Source organism: Castor canadensis, chromosome 13 (genome assembly GCF_047511655.1).
Source record: "Castor canadensis chromosome 13, mCasCan1.hap1v2, whole genome shotgun sequence".
In the NCBI taxonomy this organism is placed as follows: Eukaryota; Metazoa; Chordata; class Mammalia; order Rodentia; family Castoridae; genus Castor; species Castor canadensis.
In genome coordinates this window covers 37,683,459-37,710,834 of record NC_133398.1, presented here as the reverse complement: position 1 = coordinate 37,710,834, position 27,376 = coordinate 37,683,459, and the positions used below count along the sequence as shown (strand labels likewise).

Here is a 27,376-nt window from a genome sequence, read left to right as displayed (position 1 = left end):
AGCCTGTGGGCAACAAGAGGGTCCATGGAGACAGAAAGAGTGAGTGGAGGGTTGAGTTCCCAGAAAGAAGGAGACTTCATAAGGAATCACTAACGTGGAACATGGGAACCCTTTGGTGTCGGGGGGTCTGTCTTCCAGTGAGCAGGCAAGTCTCCCCGCTGAAGGAATTGGGGTTCCTGACACTTAGGAGAGTAGTATGGTTTCCTAGGCGGGGGAAACCATACCTAAATGGATACCAAATGTCTGGGGATTCCTGCTGCTTCCTGGAAACTGAAGCGATTGAGGGACTCAGGGGTTGAGGGATGGGACCCTAAGAAAAGCACGATAAGTGAGGGGGGAGAAGACTGGCCCTGGGGTCGCTTTAATGAGTGAGATGAAAGAGAGAGGCCGGTGGACCAGGGGCTTTGCAAGAGGCAGGGGGAGAACCTGGCCGGCCTGCGAGGCCCTGGTGCGGAGCCCCCCGCGCTCACTGGGTGGGTTGGAGAACTGGGAGGTCCCCGGGCGCCGGGTGGAGGGTGGGGGGAGGCAGCAGGCGCCGGAGGGTGGGGCCGGGCGGGGGCGGGGGAGGGGCGGCGGGGCGAGGGCGGGGGCAGGCGGCCTGCCCGGGAAGTCACACTCGGCCGCCGCCGCCGGCGCAGCGAGCAGAGACGCGCCGGGCCGAGGCGACCTGACCTGGACCGAGCGGCGCGCGCGGGGGCCCAGGCGGGGGGCGGAGGGAAGCGCGGGGCAGCGCCGGCCGCCGGGGCCCAGGAGGAGCCGAGCGAAGAGAGAGGAGCGGGGACACGGGCGGGGCCGCCGGAGCTCCGGATGGGACCAGCGCCCGGGCCCGTTAGTCCAAGCAGGAGCTTCGGGAGAAGCCTTCACAGGGAGATTTACCCCTGCCTTTCCCTCCCCTCCGGCGCAGGCCTCGCTTCGCTCCCCGCCTGCCCATGTCCCAGTCCTTCCGTGGCGCGGACGCCCTCCCACTTCAGTCCCTGGGTCCTGTTTTTCCCAGCTCCCTGTGCTCCCAGCCTCTTCAGCTGTGAGGTGCCCCCAGGCCGTTTCTTTGTACCAGCCTGCCCCCAACCCCCATCCCATCCCAGGCTCAGATCCCCTTCTCTTTCTGGGCTTTGGATTGTCAGGCCACTTCACCCCTCACTGTCCCCATCCCGGTCGGTCGCAGGCACCCTTGGTCCCTCCCTCCTCCTGCCACCCTACCCTTCGTCCTCTGTCCTTGCCCTGGGCTGGTAGCTCACTCCTTGTCCACCCCAGGCTGCCTCCCATCCCCTCTTCTTGCGGTCCCCAGCACTTTCTGAATCCCTGCGGACTTAGCTTGTCCCTACTTCTTTTCCTGGCCCTCTTCCCCAGGCTCCAGGCTGGGTTGTGCTTGTGCCTGCATCGTAGGCCAGAGCGGCCCCAGGTTCTGGGGGCCCTGGCGCTGCTGCTTTATCCCCATGGCATTGCCATCACTGCTGCTGGTGGTGGCAGCTCTAGCAGGTGGGGTGCGCCCCCCTGGGACGCGGAACCTGACGCTGGCGGTGGTGTTGCCAGAACACAACCTGAGCTATGCCTGGGCCTGGCCACGGGTGGGTCCTGCTGTGGCACTAGCCGTGGAGGCACTGGGCCGGGCACTGCCCGTGGACCTGCGGTTTGTCAGCTCTGAACTAGATGGCGCCTGCTCTGAGTACCTGGCACCGCTGCGCGCTGTGGACCTCAAACTGTACCATGACCCTGACCTTCTGTTGGGCCCGGGTTGTGTGTACCCCGCTGCCTCTGTGGCCCGCTTTGCCTCACACTGGCGCCTTCCCCTGCTGACTGCGGGTGCGGTGGCCTCTGGTTTTGCTGCTAAAAATGAGCATTATCGTACCCTGGTGCGCACTGGCCCCTCTGCTCCCAAGCTGGGTGAGTTTGTAGTTACATTACACGGGCATTTCAACTGGACTGCCCGTGCTGCCTTGCTGTATCTGGATGCTCGCACAGATGACCGGCCTCACTACTTCACCATCGAGGGCGTCTTTGAGGCCCTGCAGGGCAGCAACCTCAGTGTGCAGCACCAGGTGTATGCCCGTGAGCCAGGAGGCCCTGAGCAGGCTACCCACTTCATCCGGGCCAACGGGCGCAGTGAGTGTGGCCCGGGCTGTTTTAGGGTCAGGGGAGGAGGGTCGTTGTATCCCTGGAGCTCAGCACTGGGAGGCTGAGCTTCCCATGGAGGAGCTATGTGTAGTGATTGGGATGGAGAAGCAAATGTGGACAGAACACCTGTGAAAGGACCCTAGTGTTAGGTGGGGGACTTGTGGGCATTGGAGGTAGATGTAGGCAAGGAAAAGGAAGTGGGAGGGGTGAGGCCTGTTCCAGGAGAATGTGGGACTGGTGATGTTGATCAATGTGGGTGCCCCAGAGTGATGGATGTGGATGATGGCCACTCTGAAATATGCATCTGTCTGTGAGCAGAGACCTCCAGCCTGGGACACCCAAACCGCTTTGTAACATAAAAATAGAGAAGACTCCATAAATGGGCTCAGGGCTCAGCAGTCTTGGTTGGGAAAAGCAGGTAAAGCTCATACTAAGAAATTCTGAGCAGCCAGTGTCTGATAGCCTAGGGAAAAGACAGGGCAGAGTGAAGATTGTGGAGGGCTGGTGAGGAGCAGCAGTCAAGGCTTTGGGGAAAGGAGGGGCTTGAATCATCATTGTCTTCCTCTGGGGTCTGGAGTTAGCTCTGACTTCTGCCAGATGGTCCATATGGCCTCAGGGCACTTATGATGTGGGCCCCAATGGGGAAGAGCATCTGCTGGGTGGTTGATTGGTAGGCACTCTTGCTGAGGAGAGACATACAGATGAATCAAAGGGGGCTGGTGGGGGACCCGGATGCTTTCTCAGGGTGCTCCTCTGTCATGTGCCTGCTCCCAGTTGTGTATATCTGCGGCCCTCTGGAGATGCTGCATGAGATCCTGCTCCAGGCCCAGAGGGAGAACCTGACCAATGGGGACTATGTCTTCTTTTACCTGGATGTCTTTGGGGAGAGTCTCCGTGCGGGGCCCACACGTGCTACAGGCCGGCCATGGCAGGACAATCGTACCCAGGAACAGGCACAGGCCCTCAGAGAGGCCTTTCAGGTATCATTTGAGACCCGTTTGAAGGAGGAGGGGAAGAGGCGCTTTGCTGGAGATTCTGTCTCTCACAAGACCCCACAGAAATCCTAGGAACAGGGCAAGAGTTGTGAGCTACAAAGCTTTCCGAGTCTGGTATCTCTCTTCCTTTTCCCCCAGCTTTGTGACTCTTCATGTGTCTGCCACCAAGACTGACTTTGGCTACTGCCAAAGATCCTAGAACACTGGCTTTCTTTCCTAAGTGCCTAAGAAAAGTGCCTACTTTCCTAAGTAGTAGTATAGACTGTGAAGGAGAAAAGTTTAAGAGAAAATCTGAGCCTTGCCTATGGGGGGCCACCACCCTTTCTGGAGAATGAGGCTTAACTATGGTATATAGTTAGGTAAAGTTCAAGAAAGAAGGTGATTATGGGACTGGTGGAGTGTCTCAAATGGTAGAGTGCCTGCTTTGCATGTATGAGGCCCTGAGTTCAAGCCCCAGTGCCACCAAAAAAAAAAAAAAGGTGATTATGTGCCTGAAACAGGTTCATGGTCAAAGTGGGAGAGGGATCCAGGAAACCTGTGCAGACAAAAATGGGGTGGGCATATTTGGGGACATGGAAGATACCGGCCTGGTAAGAAAGAACGGTTCATTTAAGGCACATATAGGAAATAAAATGGCAAAGGTATAATTAGATTAAAGAGAGCTCTTAAAGCACTAGAACTTGAATTTCAGGTCCTTGACAATTTGAGGGGAAGAGAGATAATAAATATAGAAAACAGAATTCAGGTTGAATTAGGAGAAACCAAGACAAAAAGAAAAGGAGACTAGGCAATGAGACTGATAAGCTAGAAAGGAGTGAGGTGATGATATGGCTTAAACCCAGGTGAGGATAGTAAGAATGGAGAGAAGTGGACTCGAGAAAGAATTTGTAGAGAGCTGGCAAGACTGTTTATTTCCCTCCTCTGCTCCAAACTTTCAGTGACTTATTTCCTGCAGAATAAAATCCTGACTCCAAATTGTGATGTTTAGGGGCTTCTATAGTCTGTTCTCAAACCACCGTTGCAGTCTCATCTCCCAGTGCCCTCATGCCCAGAACTCCAGCTGACTAGACTTCTCTCAAGTCCCCCCAGCACTTTGTGCTCTTTGCTCCCTTTCTAGGTGGTGCTGTTTCATCCCTCTCTCCAGGTCTCTGCTTTACAAAATCAAACCCGTAAATTCTCATACCCATGAAACCATATATTATCGACTCTTTCCCTGGCTCGCTCACCAACTTTTCACTGATTTATATATATATATATATATAAAGTATTTTTTATTTATTTATCCATATCCCTCACTTCTTCCAAAAAGGAGGTGAGATGGTTTATGGAATGACTTTAAGGTCTGTTTTCACTCCAAGATTCTTTGGTTCTAAGTAGATGTGTACAAGGGCTGGACCTGGGTGGCCATTCTTCTCCAATGAGTAAGGTTTTATGTGGCTGTGATTATACATTTGGTTGTGACTGATGAGTGTGTCTGACTGTGAATGACATATCTGTTTGCATGCCCAGTATGAGTCTGTGACTGTGACACTTGAACATGGGCAGGACAGGTTTTGTTTACATTATTAATTTTTCCTAAAATAACCTCTTACCTTTTGTGTCTGAATGATGCCTCCATGTTCTTTAAGACTCAGGCCAGTTATTTTCCCTTCTAGGAAATAATCCCTGAATCCCAGGCTGGGCTGAGTTTCCTACTCTTGCTAACTCTTTCTATCATAGAACATATTATTCAGTCCATATTTGACTTATTTGAAGACTGACTTATTCTATTAGTATTTATTGAGCACCTATTATGTCCCCACCACAACACAATAGCGATATAATCCTTGCCTTTTTGGAGTTTATATTTAGTAGGAGAGATCAATAATAAATATATAAGTAAATACATGCAAGTATAGTAACATATTCTGATAAAAATTACCAGAAAGGAAAAGGAAATTCATAGCATATAATGAGAAGAAAATGACAGAGGGGATTGTACCATAGTATGGTCAAGGAATGTCTATGACCCTCTTGGATAGGAGGACTCTGTAGTACTCTGGGCCATATTCTTTTTATAGAAGAAAAACCTCTTTCTTGTGAGATTTCCTCCTATCTAAGAGTCCCCAGTACTTGGAGGAGGAGGAGGAGGGAGCTAGTCAGCTAATAATCAATTATATTAGTGAATTCTTAGCTCTCCTCTCACTTTGGACCTTATTTGATCAGGAAAATAGAGATTTTGCTGTAATACATGAGAAGGGAAACAGTCAGTGGAGAACATGCTGAGGGGAAACTTGAAGCTTGAAATGGAGTGAGGTGGGGGTGAGAGATAATGAGGTGTTCTCTGGGAAAGCTTCCCTCATTCTTTCCTCGTGCTGACCCAGGACAGGGGATAGGGCAGGAAATCTGGGTGGTTAGTGCCAATCAAGGATGAAAGAACAGAGAACCTTTCCTCCAGAGACATTGACCCAGACCAGTCCAGCAGGAAAAGGTGTTAGGTGAGGTGAGGAGGTCTTGGCACAGAGGTCCAAAGCCTTTCTAGGAAGGTATCACCCTTAAGGTAAAGGAGCCAGCATAGGCTGCACACCAGCTACTGGGGGAGAGGGCTCTGAAGTTAAGTATGTTCATTTGGTTTTCCTCTTCCACGCAGCCATAGCTGCTCAAGGGCAGGGATCAGGTTCATCGTTGTATTCCATGTACCTAGCATGTAGTGGGTGTTCAGTACATACCTGTTGAATTTAAATGTGTGTGGGACAAGGTGCTAGTGCTTCACACCTGTAATGCTAGCTACTCAGGAAGCAGAGATCAGGAGGACTTCGGTTCAAGGCCAACCCGGGCAAACAGTTCTCAAGACCCTATCTCAAAAAAACCCCTAACAACAACAATAAAGGGCTAGTAGTGTAGCTCAAGTGGTAGAGTGCCTGCCTCGCAAGTGTGAGGCCCTCAGTTCCAACCCTAATACTGAAAAAAAAAGTGTGTTGAGGAGAGGGGGTACAGGACTAGGAATTTGTTTAGAGAGTAGAGAAGGCTGGTTTCTGCCTGTAATCCTAGCCCTCAGGAGGCTGAGGCAGAAGGGTTGTGAGTTCAAGGCTAGCCTGGGTTACATAGTGAACTCCTGTCTGAAAGGAAAATGGAAGAAAGCACTGTGAACCAAGGTAATTAATCAGGACAGGGATGAAAACTAGAGTGGAACTTAATAGGCAGTGACCAAGCTCTGAGGATTTAGGGACCCAAGCTGGCCAATTGAGGACTGTAGGGTTAGAAATACAGGCAGAAGTCACAGCCCAGATGGCTAGCATGAGATTGGGTTATAGTGGGAAACACCTGCAGCAAGAGTGGAAGAAAGGAGCTGGGTGTTGTGTACGGCTGTGATCCCAGCACTAGGGAGGCTGAGGCAGGAGGATCTAGAGTTTAGGACTCTGTCCCAAAAAAGATGTGTATGGGGAGGGGGGCATCACTGGTTTAGTTTAGTGGTTGCCTAGCATATATAAGGCTCTGGGTTTAATCCTTAGTCGAGGATTAAATGGAAGGAAGGAAGGAGAAAGAAAAGAAAGAATGGAAGAAAGCACTAAATTTAGGGCTGTAGAAGGCAGTCAATCTTCTTATAGACCATTTGTTGTCTCTTCTGGCCACTGTTGACAGCACTTCCTCCTGTGGCCAGAGCCGGTTTCAGCGTGGGTGACACAGGTAGAGGCAGGCAGCTTGGGCTCGCACATTTCCTAGGTGTACTCTTGGCTTCTACTCACCACCAAACCCATCTCTGGCAGTCTTTGCTTGCTTTTATTTATTTTTTCCACACCTGGGGTCCACCGTGAAATGGGGCTCATTTACCTACACCTTCTCTCTAGAAGCAAGCTCAGAAACTGGTTTTTTTTTAGTAGCTAATTAGTAACCATAGTAAAAACAGTCTAGCATGGCCGAAGTGTGGTCTTGGGATCCTAGAGGTCCCTGAAATTCTTGCAGGGAGACCGTGAAGTCAAAACTATCTAAAAAATAATGCTAAGATGTTATTTGTCTTCATCACTCTCGTTCTTCCATCTGTACAGTGAAGTTTTCTAGAGGCTGCACGACGTGTGATGATGTCACCTCTGAAAACCATGGAAGAGTGCTTGTGCATTCTTGTGTTTTCAAAATTTATCAGTTTTAATTTCTAATATTAGTGGATATAATCCACTTAACAGTTCTTCGGGGTTCTCAATAATTTTTAAGAGCGTAAAGGATTCCTGAGACCAAAATTTACTTATTGTTAGGCTAGCAAATATACCAACCCAGGAAATTACTAAGTGTTAAAGTATTTAAAACTTATCATGAGCCTTTATTGAAATATAAATTGTCTTAAGTCTGATCTTTCCTAGCTCTTTTGCTGACTTTACATTTGTCAACAATGTCCTATCTCTTTTTCCTTTATTCTTAGAAGTGTTACCAAGTGAACCTTTTCAGCCCTACTACCCTCAGTAGCACTCTCTTTTTTTGTTTTAACTGAGAGTGGAAGAATATTGGAAATGTATAATCAAGCTTGTAAATACTACAGTAAGAATAATTAAGCCAGGCGTGGTGGTTCATTCCTTAATCCCAGCACTCAGAGGAGATCGGTCAGGTTCCGGGTGGGATGGCCATAGATAATCCTAGCACTCAGGAAAGTCTGAGGCTAGCCTGGCCTACATAGCAAGACCCTGTCTCAAACTAACAAAGTAATTATATCATGAAGCAAACTCCATCCTATATAATGGATGTATGTTTGGAATTGGCTTCATTGTTTCCTGCCTCTAATGAACTGATTACAGATCACATGTAATAAATCTAGTATGTCTGTGATTTACATGCACTTTCCATGACAAGAATGAACAAAACTGGTAGAAATGACTAGATTTTAGCCTATCATTACACAAAGTCATGCTTTACAATATATTGAACTGAAGACTCTTCCTGAAGTTGTAACGTAAGTTTCCTCTAAAAAGAGGAAACATGAGGCTTGATCAAGAGGGTCAGGCCAGCACTTTGGTGAGGGACAGAGGCACATTGACTTGTGCCAGTAAGATGTGTACATGGCTGAGACCACATGTATGATTTACTTATCTATGCAATGTGTGTGTGGGAATGCGACTTGTGTGTTTGTCCCTGTGACATACTTCTGCTACTCAGTAAGCAGGACAATGTTGCTTATGGAAGGTGTTCCATACATGTGAAACAAGAACTCGTAGCTTTTCAGAGGCAGAATCACTGTCTCAAGTATTTCCCACAGTCCTCACAGGCCCTGAAATCTCTTTCATTCGCTGTGTAGAGGCACTGTGTGCAAGTGGCTGACATGAAAAAGTCAACATTTCACTGATAACATTAACAGTAGTTAACAACTCTGAGAGGCGCTGTTGATTAGTGTTGTCCTTGATAGTGATGGGTACCCAGAAAGGATGGGAGGGAGGAGCCTCTGTGAGCTGTGGTAGCTTGACAGGAGGCCTGATGGTGCTAGGGAGTTGAGGAAGATGATGGGCTTTGGGGATGCAGTTGACATCATCTATTACTTTCCAGTCTCACCTTCCTAGAACCAGCCCTATCTGCCTTTCATGGAGGGGTACGACTACTTCCCCAACCCCCATTGCTCAGAGTTTAGTACCCTTTCACCCTTCACACTCCGCCATGTATATTTTGCATCATGCATATGTTACCAAGTTTCCCTGTCCCACCTCTTCTCTTCCCCTTATGCTTATCTTGAAATCTGTTCACTCTTCCTTATGTGCTGCTGGTACAGACTGTATTGGTGATCACATACCGAGAACCCCCAAATCCGGAGTATCAGGAATTCCAGAATCGTCTACTGATAAGAGCCAGGGAAGATTTTGGTGTAGAGCTGGCCCCGTCCCTGGTGAGTAGATCTCTCCCCGCCTCAGAGTTCAGACTATGAGGAAGGGCTCCCCTCCCTAACTCAGCATTAATTCTTGGCTGTGGATCGAGCCCCAGTTTGGGGCTGTCTGCTTCTATCCTGTGTATTTTCTTTATGCTCCAGGGACCAGGGCGCTTTAGGAGTGAGAGGAGGGAAGAAAGGATAGGTGGAAGGATACCGCAGAGATGGGAAAGGGGTCTGGGGAAAGGGCCTCACAGGACATTTGGAGAGCACTGCTAAAGTTGCTGTCCCCAGATGAACCTCATTGCTGGCTGCTTCTATGATGGGATCCTGCTCTATGCTCAAGTCCTGAATGAGACAATACATGAAGGAGGCACCCGGGAAGATGGACTTCGAATTGTGGAGAAGATGCAGGGACGAAGATACCATGGTAATGAGGTGGGGCAGGTAGAGGCTTGAGGGCTGATATCTGGCTTAGGAGTGGAGTGGACAGAAGAAAAAACATGCCAGTGGCAACAGGGAGAGTCAGTAGGGGTTGGGAATAGGGCAGAGGTGAATGCACATTGAGAACAGGGCTGGGGACAGACTGGGGTATGGAGGGAGAGAGGCCTAGGAAAGGTCTCTTAAGTAAGGGGTACTCTTTTTTTTATCCTAGGTGTAACTGGACTGGTTGTTATGGACAAGAACAATGACCGGGAGACTGATTTTGTCCTGTGGGCCATGGGAGACTTGGATTCTGGGGACTTTCAGGTGATAGGGGAGGGGTCAGGGAATGTTGGCCCTACAAAATCCAGCTTTCAAGGGTTCCTGGGGGCAAAAGCAAAGGTTCTTGGGGCAGGGACTTATTTCCTTTGCTACAGCTGTATCCTGGCTAGGTGGCCTAAGGAGAAGAGCAGCAGGTGGTTGGAGTCTGGGGGAGGTATTTGGAGGGGGAAGGCCTGTGGGCCCAGTGTTCTGCTTCCTTACAGCCTGCAGCCCACTACTCAGGAGCAGAGAAGCAGATTTGGTGGACGGGACGGCCCATTCCCTGGGTGAAGGGAACCCCGCCCTTGGACAATCCCCCCTGTGCCTTTGACTTGGACGACCCATCCTGTGATAAAAGTGGGTGTGTGCAGGGACTGGGAGCAATCATTCCTCCCTCTCCTCCACCTTCACTGACTCCCCCTCTTAGCTGTATTTTTGTCTCTTTGTCTACAGCCCTCTCTCCTATTTCATTCCCTCAAGAAAGCTGTCTACTCCTTGCACCTTCACCTTCCTCCCCCCCCCCCACAGTCTTTCTCAGGGTCTGTCTCTCCATTCCAGCTCCACTTTCCACTCTGGCAATTGTGGCTCTGGGCACAGGAATCACCTTTATCATGTTTGGTGTTTCCAGTTTCCTAATTTTCCGGTGAGTTCTGGGCTTTTTACTGACCTACTCTTACCTCCCCATTACCAAGGGAAGGCCAGGGGTCCCTGTAATGTGGCGTAGGGGCAACAGGTCCCCTAATGTGATGGCTGTCTGTTAGACATAGCAACATCCTCCTCTCTAGCATTCTCCTTAGCTGTCTTTCAGCCTAGGTGTTTGTTCTACTTGTTTGGGATGCTAAGTAGTGATTTTTCTTTTTGAGACAGGTTCTCACTATGTAGCCCAGGTTCGCCACAAATTTGAGATCTCCCTTACTGGAATTGCATGCATGCAACACCTTGCCCAGTTTAAGTAGTGATTTTGATTAGGGTTAAGGTCAAAGATGAATTTTCCATGGATGCTTCCATTTTAAGAAAACTATAGGCTGGGATGTTATTCATTGGTAGAATGCTTGCCTGGCATGTGCAAGGCCCTGGGTTTGATCCCCAGCACTGGGGGAAGAAAAGAAAAAGATAAGAACTGTAGCAAGGCATGGTGGTACACGCCTGCAATCCCAGGACTCTGGAGACTGAGGCAGGAGGGTCCCAAGTTCAAGGCCAACCTGGGCTACATAGCAAGATCCTGTTTCAAAACCAAACCAAACCAAACCAAACAAATAAATTGTACCACAAAAGCCAAACAAAAAACCCCCTTTCACTTCCAAACTCTGTGTTTGTGAGTATGCAAAGCACGTACCAGAAATGTCGAGAATGTGTCCTGATGTCACAGTCCTGTCTCCCCAGTGTTACAATTATAGCTTCAGGAGTTTTAGTTGGCTTGAGGGGTGGCATGATTGGGCTTGCCAGTCAGCTGAGGTGTGCAGTCCTTACAGAAAACTGATGCTGGAGAAGGAGCTGGCTAGCATGTTGTGGCGTATTCGCTGGGAAGAGCTGCAGTTTGGCAACTCAGAACGTTACCATAAAGGTGCAGGCAGTCGCCTCACGCTGTCACTGGTGAGCCCTCGTCTCAGCTGTCCCCTCCACTCCGAGTTCCTGTCCTCTTACCCTGAACCTTTCCCAACACATTGGCCTGTAATGATAACCCCTGCACTACCACCATCATCTAATGTTCCTTTCATCCTTCCGCCTCCATGTTGCCCTTGGCCCCAGCGGGGATCCAGTTACGGCTCGCTCATGACAGCCCATGGGAAATACCAGATCTTTGCCAACACCGGTCACTTCAAGGTGAACAGTCATCTGCTTGTTCTGGTCCCCACCATTTCATCCTGTCTCATACCCATCTGCTACCTCTTCCCCTGAACCTCTGCCCCTCATAGCCCTCTCTTTGTGCCCAGCTGAGCTCCAGTAATTTCTAGCACCCAGAAACTTCTAATGATACCCATTTTCCTTTCCTTTTTCCACCCCCACCATCAGGGAAATGTTGTTGCCATCAAACATGTGAATAAGAAGCGCATTGAGCTGACCCGGCAGGTTCTGTTTGAACTCAAACACGTATGTAATGGAATATGGGTGGAAGGCGGGAGTAGACAGGAAGAGGAAAGGGAGAGACTATAGTAGCATTGGCTAGGAGGGCAAGGGGTTTATTTAGAATTGATTTCAAGTTGTAGGAACAACTAAGAGAAAGGTCCTCTCAGATAGCAGTAGGTTTCTGTATTTAATTTTTAGCTCTTTCAGTTTTCTTGCTTTTCCCATTGTTTTTCTGCTAGATGAGAGACGTTCAGTTCAACCATCTTACTCGGTTCATTGGAGCCTGCATAGACCCTCCCAACATTTGCATCGTCACTGAGTACTGTCCTCGTGGGAGTTTACAAGTGAGGGATAGGTGTAGATTTTGGTGGGACTCAGGGTGGTGGGGGGATGCCCCAAAGTTACATTAACTCTGCCAAATGATAGGCAGTGGGACTAGGACAGACACATGATCTCTTCCATGTCACCAGGATATTCTAGAAAATGACAGCATCAACTTGGACTGGATGTTTCGTTATTCACTCATTAATGATCTTGTTAAGGTGAGTTTTCTACATTCCTTCTTAAGAGTTCATCCACTTTTTTTGTGATAAGATCTCACTCTATAGCCAAGACTGGTCTGGAACTCCTGATCCTCCTGCCTCAGCCTCCTGAGTGCTGGGATTACAGGTGTGCCTCACCATGCCCAGCTAGTACATCCACTTTAAAATGCCTCCATAATTCAGTCTTTGCTATGATTTCTCTCCTTCTAGCCCTCTGAAAGTCTTGTTCTCACAATCTCCCTTCATTCCTGTGGTTGGATGATAAAGGATAAACAGGGAAGTGGGGTTTATAATTGAGGGAGAGAAGTTTCATCTACCACAGGGAGTCCTGTCCCCTGGAGACAGTTTTTGTTCTCTTGCCTTAGATGTCTCAGATATCTTTCTAGCATCTCTTTTTATTTCTGATTAAAAATCCCTTAGAAGGGAAAAATGAGTGAGGTCTCCAAGCATTTATCTCTGATTTTTCCTCTCCTCATTTTACTTTCCAACCAATATTTGGCATGTCTGTTGTTCAGAAACTAAAATTTAAAAAAGAACACTTAGTGGTTAAACTAGGAGAAACCAAGGAAACCCGTACTAAATCTTTGTTATTTTTCCAATATTCTAGGTTTCAGTTGTTTTCAAAATGACCCAGAGGCCATAAATTGTGGAGGCATAAAGTTGAATCCTGCATGGGTTGGATAGGTGTTTAGAAGCAAGTCTTAGAGCCAGTGAGCAAGTCTAGTCAGTCACCCTGCACTGTACCTGAAGTTGGTTTTGGTTTTGTGTTAAGTTCTCATGGAGTTACTCTTTTAAAAAACTTGTGTGTGTGAAGGTTTGCCATCAATGAGAAACATTAAAGTTAACATACTGTTCAGCTAGAGGTGTGATGATAAATGTAAGAAAAACATGAGAGAATAATGATTTAATGGGAAAGTGGTTTTGGAAAATCTCATTTGTACAGTCTTCACACAATTAAATTCACTGATTTGGAGATTTCCAAAGGTTTTGTTGATAGAAATAAACAGGAAGAGTTCATAGAAGCTAGTTATAAATTGTTCAAATTCACAGGTAAATATTAGACACTGGTGGCTTTGGCTAGCACACAGAACCTTCTATCCTTTCTCTGTCCCACCTGCACTGATTGGGTGGGCTCCCAGGGTTTTGGTTTTGGGAAGCACCACCCTACCCTCCTACAACCTGTCTTTTAGCTCCTTGTAGGCAAAGGTTCTGTCATTTCTGGCTCCATAGTTCCAGGTTTCTGCATTGGCCTGGAAGTTGTCTCCTACTTTTGTCCATTTTCCAAGTTTTTTTAATTCACTATTTTCTGTTCTTCTCTCTGGTCCAGCATCCCTCCTCCCTGCCTTTTCTGCCTCAACATGGTTATGTGTTAAAGTTTGCAACTGATTTGTCTTCCTTGGTGCATCTAGCTAATCATGTACTTGGGTTTCAAACTGTCTTCCTAATTAGCAATCAGGCATTTGAGGCCACTGTGGCTATCAGATTATTCGTGGAGTTCACCCTCATGGTTCTGTTCCTTTTACTGTTAAGAAGACTGACATCCTTTTCCAGGGCAATCATTAGTAGCTCCCCTTATCCCTGCTTTTTCTTATTCTTTTTATTTATTATTCATTAATAATATGAGGAGAAATATTGTTTTCTGTCCCTAGTACCTGGGTATCTATATCCTATTTATGGTGCCAAAAAGGATAACTTTCTGATTTTGCCTACTTCCTTGGATAAAAACTATGCAAGGGATATCTTCTAAGATCAGCTTCTTGTTTTTATGATCCCAAGATCTTTAAGCAGCTAGCTGGTGTCCATCTTATGGAGAGGAGGAAGTATAAGCCAGATGCGATCCAGATACCTGATCTGTATTCCGCAGGGCATGGCCTTTCTCCACAACAGCATTATTTCATCTCATGGAAGTCTCAAGTCCTCCAACTGTGTGGTGGATAGTCGTTTTGTGCTCAAAATCACAGACTATGGCTTGGCCAGCTTCCGATCAACTGCGGAACCCGATGACAGCCACGCCCTCTATGCCAGTGAGGCTGGTTCCCACAAGCCACTTAGTATATTGTTCCTCTGGCCTTGATTATTTTCCCCAAGGAGGGTGGGAAAGGGAGGTGGAGCAATATCAATATGGAGATGAGCCTAGAGGTGCTTGGGGGTACCCTATTTTAGGGATTTGGCTAGCCTGCTCCCTCTTTTCAGAGAAGCTATGGACTGCGCCAGAACTGCTCAGTGGGAACCCCTTGCCAACCACAGGCATGCAGAAGGCTGATGTCTATAGCTTTGGGATCATCCTACAGGAGATAGCACTTCGCAGTGGTCCTTTCTACTTGGAGGGTCTGGACCTTAGCCCCAAAGGTGAGAGTCAATCCACTACTCACAGCCTCTTCTGGGGGACTCTCCTCTTCATCCAAACCTTTTATCACCTTCAGAGATTGTCCAGAAGGTCCGAAATGGTCAACGGCCATATTTCCGACCAAGCATTGATCGGACCCAACTGAATGAAGAGCTAGTTTTGTTGATGGAACGATGTTGGGCCCAGGACCCAGCTGAGCGGCCAGACTTTGGACAAATCAAGGGCTTCATCCGCCGCTTTAATAAGTGAGAGGGCATTAAGGGGCAGGGGCTCCCCAAGGATAGAAGCTTCATCATTCTTGGTGGATGAGGTGGGGCTGGTGGGCTGGATAGAAAGTCCTGATAGTCTTGAGAATCTTAGGTGTCATATCCTACCCTTCTTGCAGGGAGGGTGGCACCAGCATATTGGACAACCTCCTGCTTCGTATGGAACAGTATGCCAATAACCTAGAGAAGCTTGTGGAGGAACGCACACAGGCCTATCTGGAGGAAAAACGCAAAGCTGAGGCTCTCCTCTACCAGATTCTACCCCAGTGAGACCTTTGTCTCCTTTTCTGAATTTTCCTTTGGGATCTGGCTCTGTTGGGTTCTGCTTCCTGAGAACTCACCTCCCAACCCTGGGAGCCCTTCTTACTATAGGCTAATGCTTTTGTTCTATCTGTGCTGCCTTCTGGCTTCTCACCCCTCTTCCTACTCTACCTCACTGTTGCTTCAGCAAGTGTAAGTGAAACAATCCTAACTTGATACACTTAGCCCCCATGCATGTATCCCCTCAAAGCCCCCCACCACTTGTGCACCCTACTTTGAGCTAACATCTTCTCAGCCACTTTCCTTTTCCTCCAGATATCACTTCACTCTGCTGCAGTCACATATCCTTTCCTCTCCCTCCCTCCCATCTTCTTTCTTGAAGTAGGGCTCACACTCACCTTTGCTTCCTATAGTTCAGTGGCAGAGCAGTTAAAACGGGGAGAGACTGTACAGGCAGAGGCCTTTGACAGTGTTACCATCTACTTCAGTGACATCGTTGGCTTTACAGCACTGTCAGCTGAGAGCACCCCCATGCAGGTGAGAGTCATAAGTGAGAGGCAGAGAGTGGGATAGGGACCTAGGAGGTTCACTGGAAATAGGAAAGACCAGTTTGTTCTAGAATTCCTATAGTTATGGCTTGTTGGTTGAGAATTCTTAGAAAGTTGGGCACAGGTTTTAGAGCCTCTGTTTTCCTATCCTCTATTAGGTGGTAACACTTCTTAATGACCTGTATACCTGCTTTGATGCCATAATTGACAACTTTGATGTCTACAAGGTGAGAGCTGGGACTGCCCTCCTATCAAGACCCTTTAAAAATCAAGTCTCCTAGATCCCCACATAATTTATGCACTCCATGGTCAGTTTTCCCTCCAGGGTCTCCAGCATCCCAGTGCTGGAGTACACTTTGTAGATAGCTGTAGCCTCCAGCATTGTGTTTGTACACTCTGATCTAATTACTGTGAATCCTTAGGTTTCCCTAATCAGTGTTAGCCTCTATCTCCTAGGGGGATATAAATACAGTGTATCCATTTTTCTCCTTTCTCCTCCAGACATGGAAGAATCATGCAGGATGTAGGTATATATTGCTGGGTACAGATTGATTTACTGGGGTGAAGGGCAAGAAATGAATAAATGTTGTAAAGCTCTTTGTTGAAGTCATTGAATTGGCAGAGGGCTAGCTTTATTGTCTTTAAGAGTAAGAATGTGCTGAATTTGAATATTGGCTTTGTAGCTAAATGTGTGACCTTGCGTAAGTAACAGGATCTCCTTGAGCCTCAGTTGCTTTTATCTTTAAGAATAGGTTATATGGAAAGTGCCTAACATTGTGTGTGGCACATAGCAGATACTACATAAATTCCTGCCAGGCTTGGTGCCTATAATCCCAGCACTCAGGAGGCTTCAGCAGGAGGATTGCAAGTTCAAGGTTAGCCCACTGTACAGCAAGACCCTAACTCAAAAAAAAAAAAAATCCTATTCCTCAATTATTTTTATTTTCCTCTATTTACTTCATTAAAAAAAAATCTATGTAGCTGGGCACCAATGGTTCTCATATCTATAATCCTAGCTATTATAGAGGCAGAGATCAGTAGGATCTCAGTTTGAGGAGAAAAAAAAATCAACCTATATCATTAGAAAGTTTTAGATATAGTGTTCCTTTACCCCTAAATACTTAGTATGTATATCCTAAATATTTCACTGTGTATTTCCTGAAGTAAAGGGCATTCTCTTACACAGCTTGGTACAAGTAGCAGTCACCTTCTGACAGTTGGGGCTATCTCACTGGCCTCTGTGCTCCTCAGTTTAGCTTGTTTTCTTACTTCCCATTTCCTGACAGCAGAGTCTATTTGTCTATGTCCTATTGCAGTTAGGATGTCCACTCATTTAGTAAATGTTTACTGAGTATTCGCAGGAGCTAGGGTGGAGAGGGAGGATTTAAAGACTCCTCTGGCTTCCCCTTCCTCCCTGATTATCAGAATTGTGGCACCTACTTTCTAGTCAATGTTCTGGCCTCCCAGGCTGTCAGAATGACTCCTGGTGTTATCTAGCTTGTCCCCCTGTGCTCTTTCCCATTCCTACTCTAGAGGTGACCTTTTAATCCACCCTTTTTAATCAGGTGGAGACAATTGGGGATGCCTACATGGTCGTATCTGGCCTCCCAGGTCGAAATGGTCAACGCCATGCACCAGAAATTGCTCGGATGGCCCTAGCATTATTAGATGCAGTGTCTTCCTTCCGCATCCGCCACCGACCCCATGACCAGCTAAGGCTACGCATAGGTGTCCATACTGGTAAGGACGACTTTTATGGAGGCCTAGGCTCCACCTTTCCCAGGCACTCCCAACCTGTTTCTTTTCATAGGGCCAGTCTGTGCTGGGGTTGTTGGCCTGAAGATGCCCCGCTATTGTCTTTTTGGGGACACAGTAAACACTGCTTCTAGAATGGAGTCTAATGGTCAAGGTGAGAAATTAGCCTTCAACCACAGCCTCGGTCTGGGTCTATCTTGCTCCTTTCTTCTGCTCTGGGTTTCTCCAAATCTCTTAATTTGAGAAACTACAGTTCCTAAATGCTGCATTCTTGGACATATTTTGGTTCTAGTAAATGTGCACTGGGAGGACCAGGAGCCTCCTGAGGGGAGGCTGGTTGGGTAAAGCACTCTCCAGTACTTCTGTTGCCTTTTCTTTGACTATTCTTTCTGCCATTCCTCTATGCCACCCTAGCCCTGAAGATCCATGTCTCCTCTACCACCAAGGATGCTCTGGATGAGCTAGGATGCTTCCAACTAGAGCTTCGGGGGGATGTGGAGATGAAGGTGATGGCAGGCCATGGGGAGGAGGGTCACGGAAAGGGAGGATGCAAGTGATTGTGGGGTTCATGGGGAAAGATAGGGAGATAAAGTGCCTAACACAGAAGAATCTGAATTATGTTCACTCCCCTGCTTCCAGGGAAAAGGAAAGATGCGAACTTACTGGCTCCTAGGAGAGCGAAAAGGACCTCCTGGACTCCTGTAAACCTCACTTCTTCCCAAGTCAGACAATCTCCTGCTGCTGGTACTTGGGTGGGCAGTGGCCACCATCTCTTCACACACCAGAAAGAGACATTGTCACACCAGATGGAAAGTGTGCACAAAAAACCTACCTTATATGAAAGTTGTAGCCCTCTGAACTCAGCCTTGTACATATACCTGACCCTTTCTGGCTTGGTCCACTTCCTCCCTGCCTTCTGTAAATATCTGTATCTAGACCAGAATATTTTGACCAAGTATAAAAGAACAACAAGAAGTCATGGTGTCATAGTATTGGCTATGGATAAGGTAACTCAGTGAATTAGCAGTCTCAGGATGAGGAAGAACTCTTTATATAAAGCCCTTCCATCAAGTATAGAGAGAATTAACTTTCTCCCCACTCACCTCTCTAGTACAAACAGAAACAGGATTCCAAATTCCATATCCACTTCCCCCCTTAACCTTTAGACAGGAGTCATTTACCCCCCTTGATTCCCCTGGCCTCTTCCCTGACAGGCAAGGGAAGACATTTCTCCCAATCAGTGGGAGTAACTGTCAGATTCATAGGGCAAAGGATGCCCCAGAGACAAGGGCACTGGTGTTGAGAAGCTGCAGTTCTTCCGGAATGGTGTGTCCCATGTCTTGATGTTACTGACACCCTGGAGGAATGCCCGTTTGAGGACAGATCCCATCCTTTCCCAAGCCAGAATAGAATAGCCTCTGATCTGCTTTCTTTCCCCCCACCCCCAACACCTAGTTACCCTCACACACCAGTAACTGCGGTGCATTCTGTTTCCAGAAGGTTTCAGGCTGCTCTTGGCGGTAGTCATGAGGCTGTGAGGGAGAAATATTGAGAAACTCCTGGCCTCTGGCCCTCTCTCAACTTCTCAGCCTCTTGCTTTCCCATTGCCTGTCATAACCCAGGTGTGCAAGTTGAGTGGGATAGGTTCTCACCTTTGTTGGGGCTGGAGGCCCTGCTTGCACCAGCTCCACTTGGTAGTCATGGTGTGTTACTGACTCGACTTCAAAGAGCTTCCTTGTGGGTTCCTGCTCTTCCAGAACCTCTTTACTGTGTAGCCCTGGGTAATGTCAAGGCCATATCCATGGTTTATTCCCCCCCCACACCTCTTTCCCAGGCTCTCACCAGATCTGGTTGTGCAGAAGCATCTCCAGTATGGCTTCACGCTTCCCTGTGGGAGCACAGAGTGAAGGTCTGATTAAGAATCAGGCCCAGAGAAATAAATTTGAGAGAAGGAAGGGAAATCTTGGGGTTTTGCCCTTATTTTTCAAACAATCCACAGTCCCATGAGAAATTCCTTCCTCTCTTTTTTTCTCTGCCTAATGGACTCATTCTGGCCTTCTCTTTGATGATTCACACCTCGAAGTGGCCGACAGAGGTTTCTTGGGGGCTGGTATGAGTCTTTCTGGGTGGTGCTGGAGGGCATGGGTGATTGTAGGTGCACTGTCAACAGTCCCTGGTGTCCATGTCGGAAGAAGAAACTCTCGGAGCCATCCTGTGACTTTGGGACTTGATCCAGGTGGTTGGTGGCTCTCTGTGGGTCCCAAGTTGAGTTACTATGATTTCCTTTCTGGTACCCACCCTTATCAAAAACTACTGGCTCCCCTAGGAAATTGGGGTCAACATTCCTGAAAAGGGAGTAGGCCAAAACCTTAATACCTCTTCCTCCCAGTTGTAGAGGAGACACTGTCCCCGTGGCAATGTTTCATGGAGAAACTTAGACTTCCCTTCAACCTCTGGGGGTTTCCATATTCCTCGGGTACCAGGTTCTGAGATTTGTAAAAATTCCCAGCGTGGTTGTTTCTGAGGCTCCGAGTAGCAGTGATGACACCAGGAGGTATAATTAGGGTGCATATCTGGCTTGAGGTTTTTGAGCCTTTGAGAAGTGCTGAAACTGAGCTCTGGGCCAGGGCCAGGACCAGAACCTGGATCAGTTCCAGAGGCAAGACCAGGACCAGAGCCAAGGACAGACCCATGGCCAGTACCAGAGGCATGGCCAAGACCAGAGCCACGGCAAGGAACAGAGCCACGGCCAGTACCAGAGCCAGCGTGAGGGACAGAGCCATGGCCTGGACCAGAGTAAGGGCCGACACCGGGGCTGGATCCAGTTACAGGGCCGGCGCTAGAGCTATGGTCAGTTGTAGTACAGGGATCCCCACCAACACAGGAAACATAGAAGGGTTCAAGGCCAAGACTCCCATGGCCTATGTGGTGGGATCTGGGATAGGCTGTCCCAAGAAGACTGTCAGAGGAGGGTTCTGTGAACTCAGAATAGGGCACTGGGATCTTTGTATACAATGCAGCCGCTCTGGCCGTGGAGGCAGCTGCAGCGGCAGACCCAGCACTGCCGCCTGAAGAAGAAAACGGTTGGGAAGTGGTTCCTAGTCCTTCCGAGCTGGGCTGTACGTCTAAGGAGCTGAAAGAAAACGAATGCGTCACGATTGTCAAAAGCACAGCAGAGGAAGTCCTCTGACCTTCCTTGTCCCCTTACGCCTGCGGCTCTTACCACGACCGCGATCCCTCCGAAGACTCGTTGGTCTCCATCTTCCGTCTCCAGCTACCGGGTTGCCATAGAGACGGCAAATAACTCCAGGAGACTGCGCAGAACCAGAGCTGGGCGGACGTGGATGGTGGGGGTGGAGGTTAGCCCTCTGCGGGGCGGAAGTCTTAAACTTGGTGCGCATCCCATCGCGACTCGGTTCTGCCGCAGCCAGAGTTTGAAGGTTCCGCTGGTCCGTAGACCTTGTCCTCCACTCTCAAGCATGATTCTTTGTGGCTAAGGTGGTTCTTTACAAGGCTATGTAGCATTAAAAGCCTACTTGGTTGTGTTTGTGGAGGAGCAACAGTAGCTTCCTCTTAGTTTTCTTATTCAAAGTTGGAAGTGGGGAAGTTTTTTTTTTTTTTTTGGTGGTACTGGGGTTTGAACTCAGGGCCTCATGCTTGCAAAGAGCGGGGAAATCTTGATGAAAACATAAAATAGCTAAAGCAAAACGGTGAGACCTAATGAAGTAGCATATAGGGAACAGCTTTTTTGTATGTGGTGTGGTTACTTCTCTGCCAATAGAAGGCTCTTGAATTGACCACCCTCCTCTCAAGCCCCCCCCCCCCTTTAGAATCTGGTATGGTCTTTGTTTTTGGTGAGTTTTGGTTTTTTTTTTTTTTTTTTTTGGCGGCACTGGGGCTTGAACTCAGCCTCATGCTTGCTAAGCAAGTGCTCTATCACTTGAGCCGCACTGCCAGCCTGGTACTGGGGTTTGAACTTAGGGCCTCCCTCTCGCTAGACCACTGAATGAGGTCTAGGATTGTGCAAACCTTACACTTGGGTTTCAATCTCTTCCTACTCATTCAGGCTACATTCAGTATTCATTTCTACTACTAGAAACTTGACCCAGGGTGGACCACTAGACATGAGGCAGATCCGCAAGAAAGTGCTTTTACAGAGCTGGTCTTTGTGTCTCACTCTGACCATTTTCAAAGGATCATAGCTCTGAATCAATTTTCTTTTTCCTTTGGGGTGTAAATCTTTTTATACATCTTTTGGCATATATTATTTGTACAGGGGGATTTCGTCGTGCTTACAATGTACCTTCATTAGATTCACCCCCTCCATCATTCTCTCTCAACCGTCCTTCCCTCATGGTATAAATCTTACATATATTTAAGACAAGGATGCAAAATTGACAGAGAGGAGGTTTATTAGCATCATGGGCTTCCTTTTTCCCTTCCCCATCCAAGCATCCAGGTCTGGGGGTCCTTGGTCAGTTGGCAGGTTCAACCTGGAGGCCACTGGAGCTGCCGGCCCCCAAGCACGTGAATGTGCAGGTGATACACAGATTGTGCGCCCATCTTCCCATCATTGATCACTGAAATGGAGCTTGAGATTAGGGGTCAGGATCATGGGAAATGTCAAGGAATGAAAGTCATACTGAGGAGCAGAAATTCATACAGGAGCCCAAGGGCCAAAGTCCACTCACCAAGTCGGTATCCATCTCCTAGGCCCTTAGCCTTTGCTATCTTCTTGGCCACAAGGAGAAGATGTCCTAGAAGCTACAGGGGATTGGGGAGGGGCATAGGTGGCTTCATTCATAGGAAGCAAAACCTCTAGCTTAGTCCAGGGATCCTCCCAGACAACCCCTGGCCTTGTTTTTCCCACCTGCTGGTCTTCTTCTTCGGCTTGACTAATCCGAGGAATAGGTTTCTTAGGAATGACCAGGAAATGCACAGGAGCCTGAGGGGCCACATCACTGAAGACGAGACACTGGGAGTGGTTACAGGTCAGAGACCATCATGTTACTTCATCAGGCCAGATGGTATCTACGAAATTCTTAAGGGGGTTGGGCCCTAAGGGGGACCCCACCTGCTGATCCTCAAACAGAATGTCAGCTGGAAGACTTCGGTCCAGGATCCGGGAGAAGATGGTTGGTGCTGCTCCTCCAGGAGCTGCTTTCTGCGCCTTAGCCACTTCGCTCTCATCACTCACACCCGAGGCTCTCCGGACCTGAAAGTGGGTCAGACACACCCCAGTGAGAGAGTTGGCAACACCTCTTCCATGTATTCAGCTGGGGCTGGCAGAAACTGGACTTTAAGCATTATTAACTTCATCCTTTTATGAACCTATTAGTGGGGCCAGATGTGGTGGCATACACCATAATCCCAGCTACCTGGGAGGGGGAGATAAGAGGATCTCCATTTACAAAAAGTTAGCAAGACCCTATCTCAAGAACCAGCAGGATATTGTGGTACATGCCTCTAGCTTCAGCTTCTCAGGAAGTGGAGGTAGGAGGATCAAGGTCTGAGGCATAAAGCTTCAGACCCTATATGAAAAATAACAAAAAGGCAAAAGGGTTGGGGGTGTGGCTCAAGTAGTAAAGCACTTACCTACCAAACATGAGGTCCTAGGTTCAAACTCCAGTACCAAAAATAAATAAATACAATAAAATTCCTATTAATCCTTCTTACCCAAAGGGAAAAGTTCCTGAATTTCAGAGCGTCTGCAACAAAGGGTAGGCCAGATGGTACTGGGCCTGTTTAGGTAATAGGCAATATTACTATGCAGGATTCAGGAGTGCAACTGATTCCTGCTACTATGTCTGTGAAATCTAGCACAGTTCAGGAAAAGGATCCAGAATGGGAGTCTCAAGATTGAGGCCTCAGTTCCTTTATCACCACTGAATTACCTCAGCTAAATCCCTCTGCCAGCTTCAAATATAAAAGGGTGGTTTGTGTCATCTTTTTTTTTTTCTTTTTTTTTTTTTGTGGTATTGGGGGCTGAACTTAGGGCCTTGCACTTGCTACTTGAACCACTTTACCAGCCCAGTTTGCATCATCTTAAGAGAGCTTGAAGTTCTTTCTGTTTACTTTTACCTATTTCCATTACATGTTTTCTGATCTATAAGGCCATTAGCTGTTTTCTTTAGGTTTTAATAAATCTGCCCTGTTTGTCACCAGGTGATCCCGCCACCAGGTTTCATGTCAAACCTCTTACTGTGGATTTTAATTCCATTAGCTTGAGTTAGTGGAGTTATGTAAGAGTTCAGCTAAGTGAACTCAGTTCCCCCAGGCCAAAGGGATTGGAGGTAGGGCTGTCCCACTTTCCCACGTGCTCAAAAAAGCCTGAAGTCAGTGCACTGAAGTTAGGCATTGGGAGAAAAAGGGCAGGATGAATTAGGCTCTGACTCTTCGAGTGGCTTCTGGAAAGTGGGGAAGATAATATATTAACACCAGTGCTCATCAGAAGGCCAGAGGCCCGAGAGGGGCAAAGGACTGGCTTCAAGAAGACAAAACTTCATTCCTGCAGGGGGCACTGAGGAGGCTGCCGGGAGTAGGGGCCAGGCCAGCAGGACTTGAGACAGGCGAGAGCAGCAGCCGCTACACTGACCCTGTCCCAACCTCGGCGCCTGGCCTGTGGAGAGAGGCAGTCATTGCTATTTCGCTTCTCCGGTGACCGCCAATCGGACCTCACCGCACAATCCCAGGGCTTGATCTTGGGGAGGAGCAGCAGCTTCGCGAGGCTTCAGAGTTGCGTGAGCCTTCGGGAGCCGCGAGCAGCGCGGCCCCCGGCCCCCAAGCGCGCCAGAGGCTGCGGGCCCCTTCCTAGTCCCCGTGGTCACTTCTCACCTGCGCCCCCCGGAGCCCTGCGAACGCCACGGCTCTCAACACCGCGGCTCGCACCACAGCCGCAGCCATCTTCCAGGAGTACTCTGTCCTGTCGCCAGCCAGGGGTGGGCAATCGCGCAGTAGGAGTGCAGAGGACATTGGCCCTCCTCGCGGCCGGAGGCGGGCCCTGCCGTCCCATTGTAGCGCGCTCCTGGGCACTATTCACCCTATTGGTTCCACCGCCACTTTAGAGGTGGAATCTTTTCATCTCATTGGCTGCTTCTGTCAACGCAGGATTTTTCCATTCCCTTGGTTTCTTCCTCGAGTCAACGTGAAAGTTTTTTCCTTTGGATCCCCCTCCTAGTTTCGCTGAGATGAATTTCCACTCCATTGGAGTGATTAAACCTGGGGCTGGATTTCTCTAGGTGGATCTCATTGACAACTTTGGCTAGACTAGGGTTGCGGATCCCCGAATGGGTGGGGCTTTCACGTGGTTGGCTCCTCCTTTTCAGGTCTGGCCCCTACTGGTGGGCTGGAGGAAGAGGGCGGGGCCCGGTCACCTGCTGCATGAAGGGCTAAATGCAGTTTAGATCCTTTCACTGCATTGGCCAGGAGGAAGGCGGGGTTCTGAGGGCGTTCTGCACTTACTGGCTCCAGGGGTCACCTGGGCGGGGCTATACGTGAACTGGGATGGAGTCTTTCAACCAAGGGGTGATACCTCTTAGCCTGTTCTCCAGGGCAATTTCAACCTCTTGGCTATTTCAAAGGTTTTAAAGGGCAATGCCACCTTAATTTTATGTTCTTAACACATTCACTCCATTGATTAAATATTATGCAATTTTCAGGTTAGTTTTTTTTTTTTTTAAACAGGTGAGGATGGGAGTGTTCTATGTTGGCTGCACTGCTAATTTTGCAAAGGAGTATGTATCCCATGTTCTTTTTAATAAGAAAAGGTGTGATACGATTAGCTTAGTGCCTGACATTTTCAGTGAACCACGTTTGCTCTGTTGGAATTTTTGTTTTCTATGTAAGAAACAATGTATCACAAATTACTCAGAAATCAGGTAAGTTTTAGTCTGACGCTTAACACAGGGTAAGTTACCACTTATCTTTAGTTTTTGTTTGTTTGTTTGTTTTAAGCAAATGGTCTGACACACATAGGTACTCAATAATTGTTGAATGAATAACATGTGGTATTTGTTTCATTTCCTTTAATAATATACAGTAATATGCATGACATATTTATTATTTTCATAGTTTTTCAAATTATTACATAGTATATGTAAAAACACTTTGTAATGGCTGCTGTTTCCTTGAACAAGTTCATTATAGTAACTCTTCTATTGTTGACTATTAATTGGATTGATTTTAGGTGAATGGTTATCATGGTGTGTATAACTAGTGTTGAGAAGCTCTTTACTTCTAAACTTAGTGCAAACTCTTTTATATAGCTACATAATTGTTAGAAAGTATTCTCTTTTTCAAAGGGCAGACATTTGATCCTGCAATTTTGCCCAGGGTCTTTAGCAGTCCAGACTGCATTCCTTCCCTTGCAAGGACAGATGGTCTCCCTAAATGAGGACAGTAGTATGGCCTCTTCTCTGTGCCACAGAGGTTCAGTTCTCTGTCAGTTTGAGACACTGGGAGACCCTAGAGATAAGTGAGGCTGGGATCTAGAAGAGGAGGGAAACCAGCTTGGATGGTTAATGAATACAAAGCACTTTGAAACTGTTTATTTTTTTGGGATCTCATAGATAGCAGGTTGGTTTACACATCCAACAACTGGGGCCCAAAGAAGGAAAGTTCTTCCCTAGATCACGGAGCCCATCAGTGTCAGACTCTCCTACTCCCGAGGAATCACCTCTGAGCTGCTTTGTCCCTCCCTGACATTCATGGTTTTGATCCCTGGCTCCCAGTCTTTTTCAAGCACTCATCAATCTTCTGCAGCTACTCTCATCTGAAGGCTGCAGTGCTTTGCAGGTTCTGACCACTGTCTCCTGTACTTCAATCCGTGCCACTACATCTGCCACTGAACCTGCTTAGAAACTTAGTCTTTTGACTGCTCCCTTTTTCAACCTGTCAGTTGTTTTCTGGCATACTTTCTTTCCCTTATTTGAGTTGCTCAATCCCTTCATAGCTTCATATCTCTTTCTTTTGCCTTACTTTCCTGATTATCCTTCCTGACACCCTCCTCTCACCACCCATTAATCTAAATATTTTGCTTCTCTTCTCTAACTGGGTTCTCACTTCCAACTGTACCTGAATCCTAAACTATACACCAATCAGGACTTTCTCCAATTCCCCACATTAGCCTTCCTAAACCTTCGCCTATCTCTTCCATCGCCTACTCCCCTATTCCCTTTCCTATGTCAAATGATATATATATATATATATATATATGCCATCAGATCAGAATTTCCATAAAGTCCTGTTCCCTGAAGCACAACAGACTCCATCCTCCTTTTTCTTGATCTTAGGAAGTGATGTTTCTCTTGAATAGAGCAAATCTCTTCACCTCTGCCTTGACCTCATCACTTCCCTCCATCTCTGGGATCTTGTCTCACTAAGTATCTCTCCTCTCTCCACTGCATCTTTCAAGGTCTTTTTAAAAGAGGTCCATGGGCCTCTTTCCCTTTTCCTACCTAAAAAACTGCTTCCATGGGCTAGTGAAGTGGTTCAAGTGGTAGAGTGTCTGCCTAGCCAGTGTGAGGCCCTGAGTTTAAACCCCAGTACCACCAACAAAACAAAACAAAACAAAAACAACTGGTTCCTTGGCTCCACATCTCTCTCTGAATATTGTCTGGCTTATGTCCTGTACTTTTCATCCAAGCTTCTTGACAGGACTCCTTCACACTCACTGCTGTTGACTTCTGCCTCTGCTGCACCAGTATGATGCAGTCTTTGAAGTCCCCAAAGACCTTCTAACTGAAAAATCCAAAGGGTACTTTAAATCTTTATCTTATGGATGCTCCAGCTACTTCTGAAATCATTGTCTACTCTATTCTTTTTGTGTATGTTTGTGGTAGTAGGAGTTGAATTCAGGGTCTCATGGTTGCTAGGCAGGCACTCTACCACTTGAGCTGCTTTGCCAATCCTTTGTTTGCGTTG

At 47.6% G+C, this 27,376-nt stretch overlaps 3 protein-coding genes across 5 annotated transcripts; 1 reads left to right on the top strand and 2 right to left on the bottom strand.

Moving 5' to 3' along the window:
* Positions 1-653: 653 nt before the first annotated feature.
* On the top strand, positions 654-18,430 carry Npr2 (natriuretic peptide receptor 2). 2 transcript variants are annotated; one of them, XM_020174658.2, is made up of 22 exons: positions 654-2,100; positions 2,887-3,092; positions 8,833-8,946; positions 9,220-9,355; positions 9,581-9,675; positions 9,894-10,026; positions 10,228-10,312; positions 11,142-11,262; positions 11,419-11,493; positions 11,683-11,760; positions 11,976-12,080; positions 12,207-12,278; positions 14,143-14,302; positions 14,472-14,627; positions 14,702-14,870; positions 15,011-15,157; positions 15,566-15,689; positions 15,859-15,927; positions 17,266-17,440; positions 17,511-17,609; positions 17,870-17,961; positions 18,095-18,430. In XM_020174658.2, the coding sequence occupies exons 1-22, from the start codon at positions 1,434-1,436 to the stop codon at positions 18,158-18,160; spliced, it is 3,144 nt and encodes a 1,047-aa protein (XP_020030247.1). In that variant the 5' UTR covers positions 654-1,433; the 3' UTR covers positions 18,161-18,430. The 2 variants fall into 2 exon arrangements, with proteins under 2 accessions (XP_020030247.1, XP_073907576.1); XM_074051475.1 differs by lacking the exon at positions 11,419-11,493.
* A 325-nt stretch (positions 18,431-18,755) lies between these two features.
* Spag8 (sperm associated antigen 8) lies at positions 18,756-21,157 on the bottom strand. The gene is made up of 6 exons (XM_020174659.2): positions 20,679-21,157; positions 19,832-20,588; positions 19,532-19,706; positions 19,298-19,343; positions 19,108-19,222; positions 18,756-18,987 (listed from the first exon to the last, which is right to left on the bottom strand). The coding sequence occupies exons 1-6, from the start codon at positions 20,714-20,716 to the stop codon at positions 18,907-18,909; spliced, it is 1,212 nt and encodes a 403-aa protein (XP_020030248.1). The 5' UTR covers positions 20,717-21,157; the 3' UTR covers positions 18,756-18,906.
* A 692-nt stretch (positions 21,158-21,849) lies between these two features.
* On the bottom strand, positions 21,850-24,450 carry Hint2 (histidine triad nucleotide binding protein 2). Of its 2 annotated transcripts, none has more exons than XM_020174666.2 (5): positions 24,290-24,450; positions 22,530-22,670; positions 22,326-22,430; positions 22,147-22,219; positions 21,850-22,035 (listed from the first exon to the last, which is right to left on the bottom strand). In XM_020174666.2, the coding sequence occupies exons 1-5, from the start codon at positions 24,425-24,427 to the stop codon at positions 21,944-21,946; spliced, it is 549 nt and encodes a 182-aa protein (XP_020030255.1). In that variant the 5' UTR covers positions 24,428-24,450; the 3' UTR covers positions 21,850-21,943. The 2 variants fall into 2 exon arrangements, with proteins under 2 accessions (XP_020030255.1, XP_073907603.1); XM_074051502.1 differs by having other exon boundaries at positions 21,850-22,046; positions 24,290-24,427.
* Between the last annotated feature and the right edge of the window lie 2,926 nt (positions 24,451-27,376).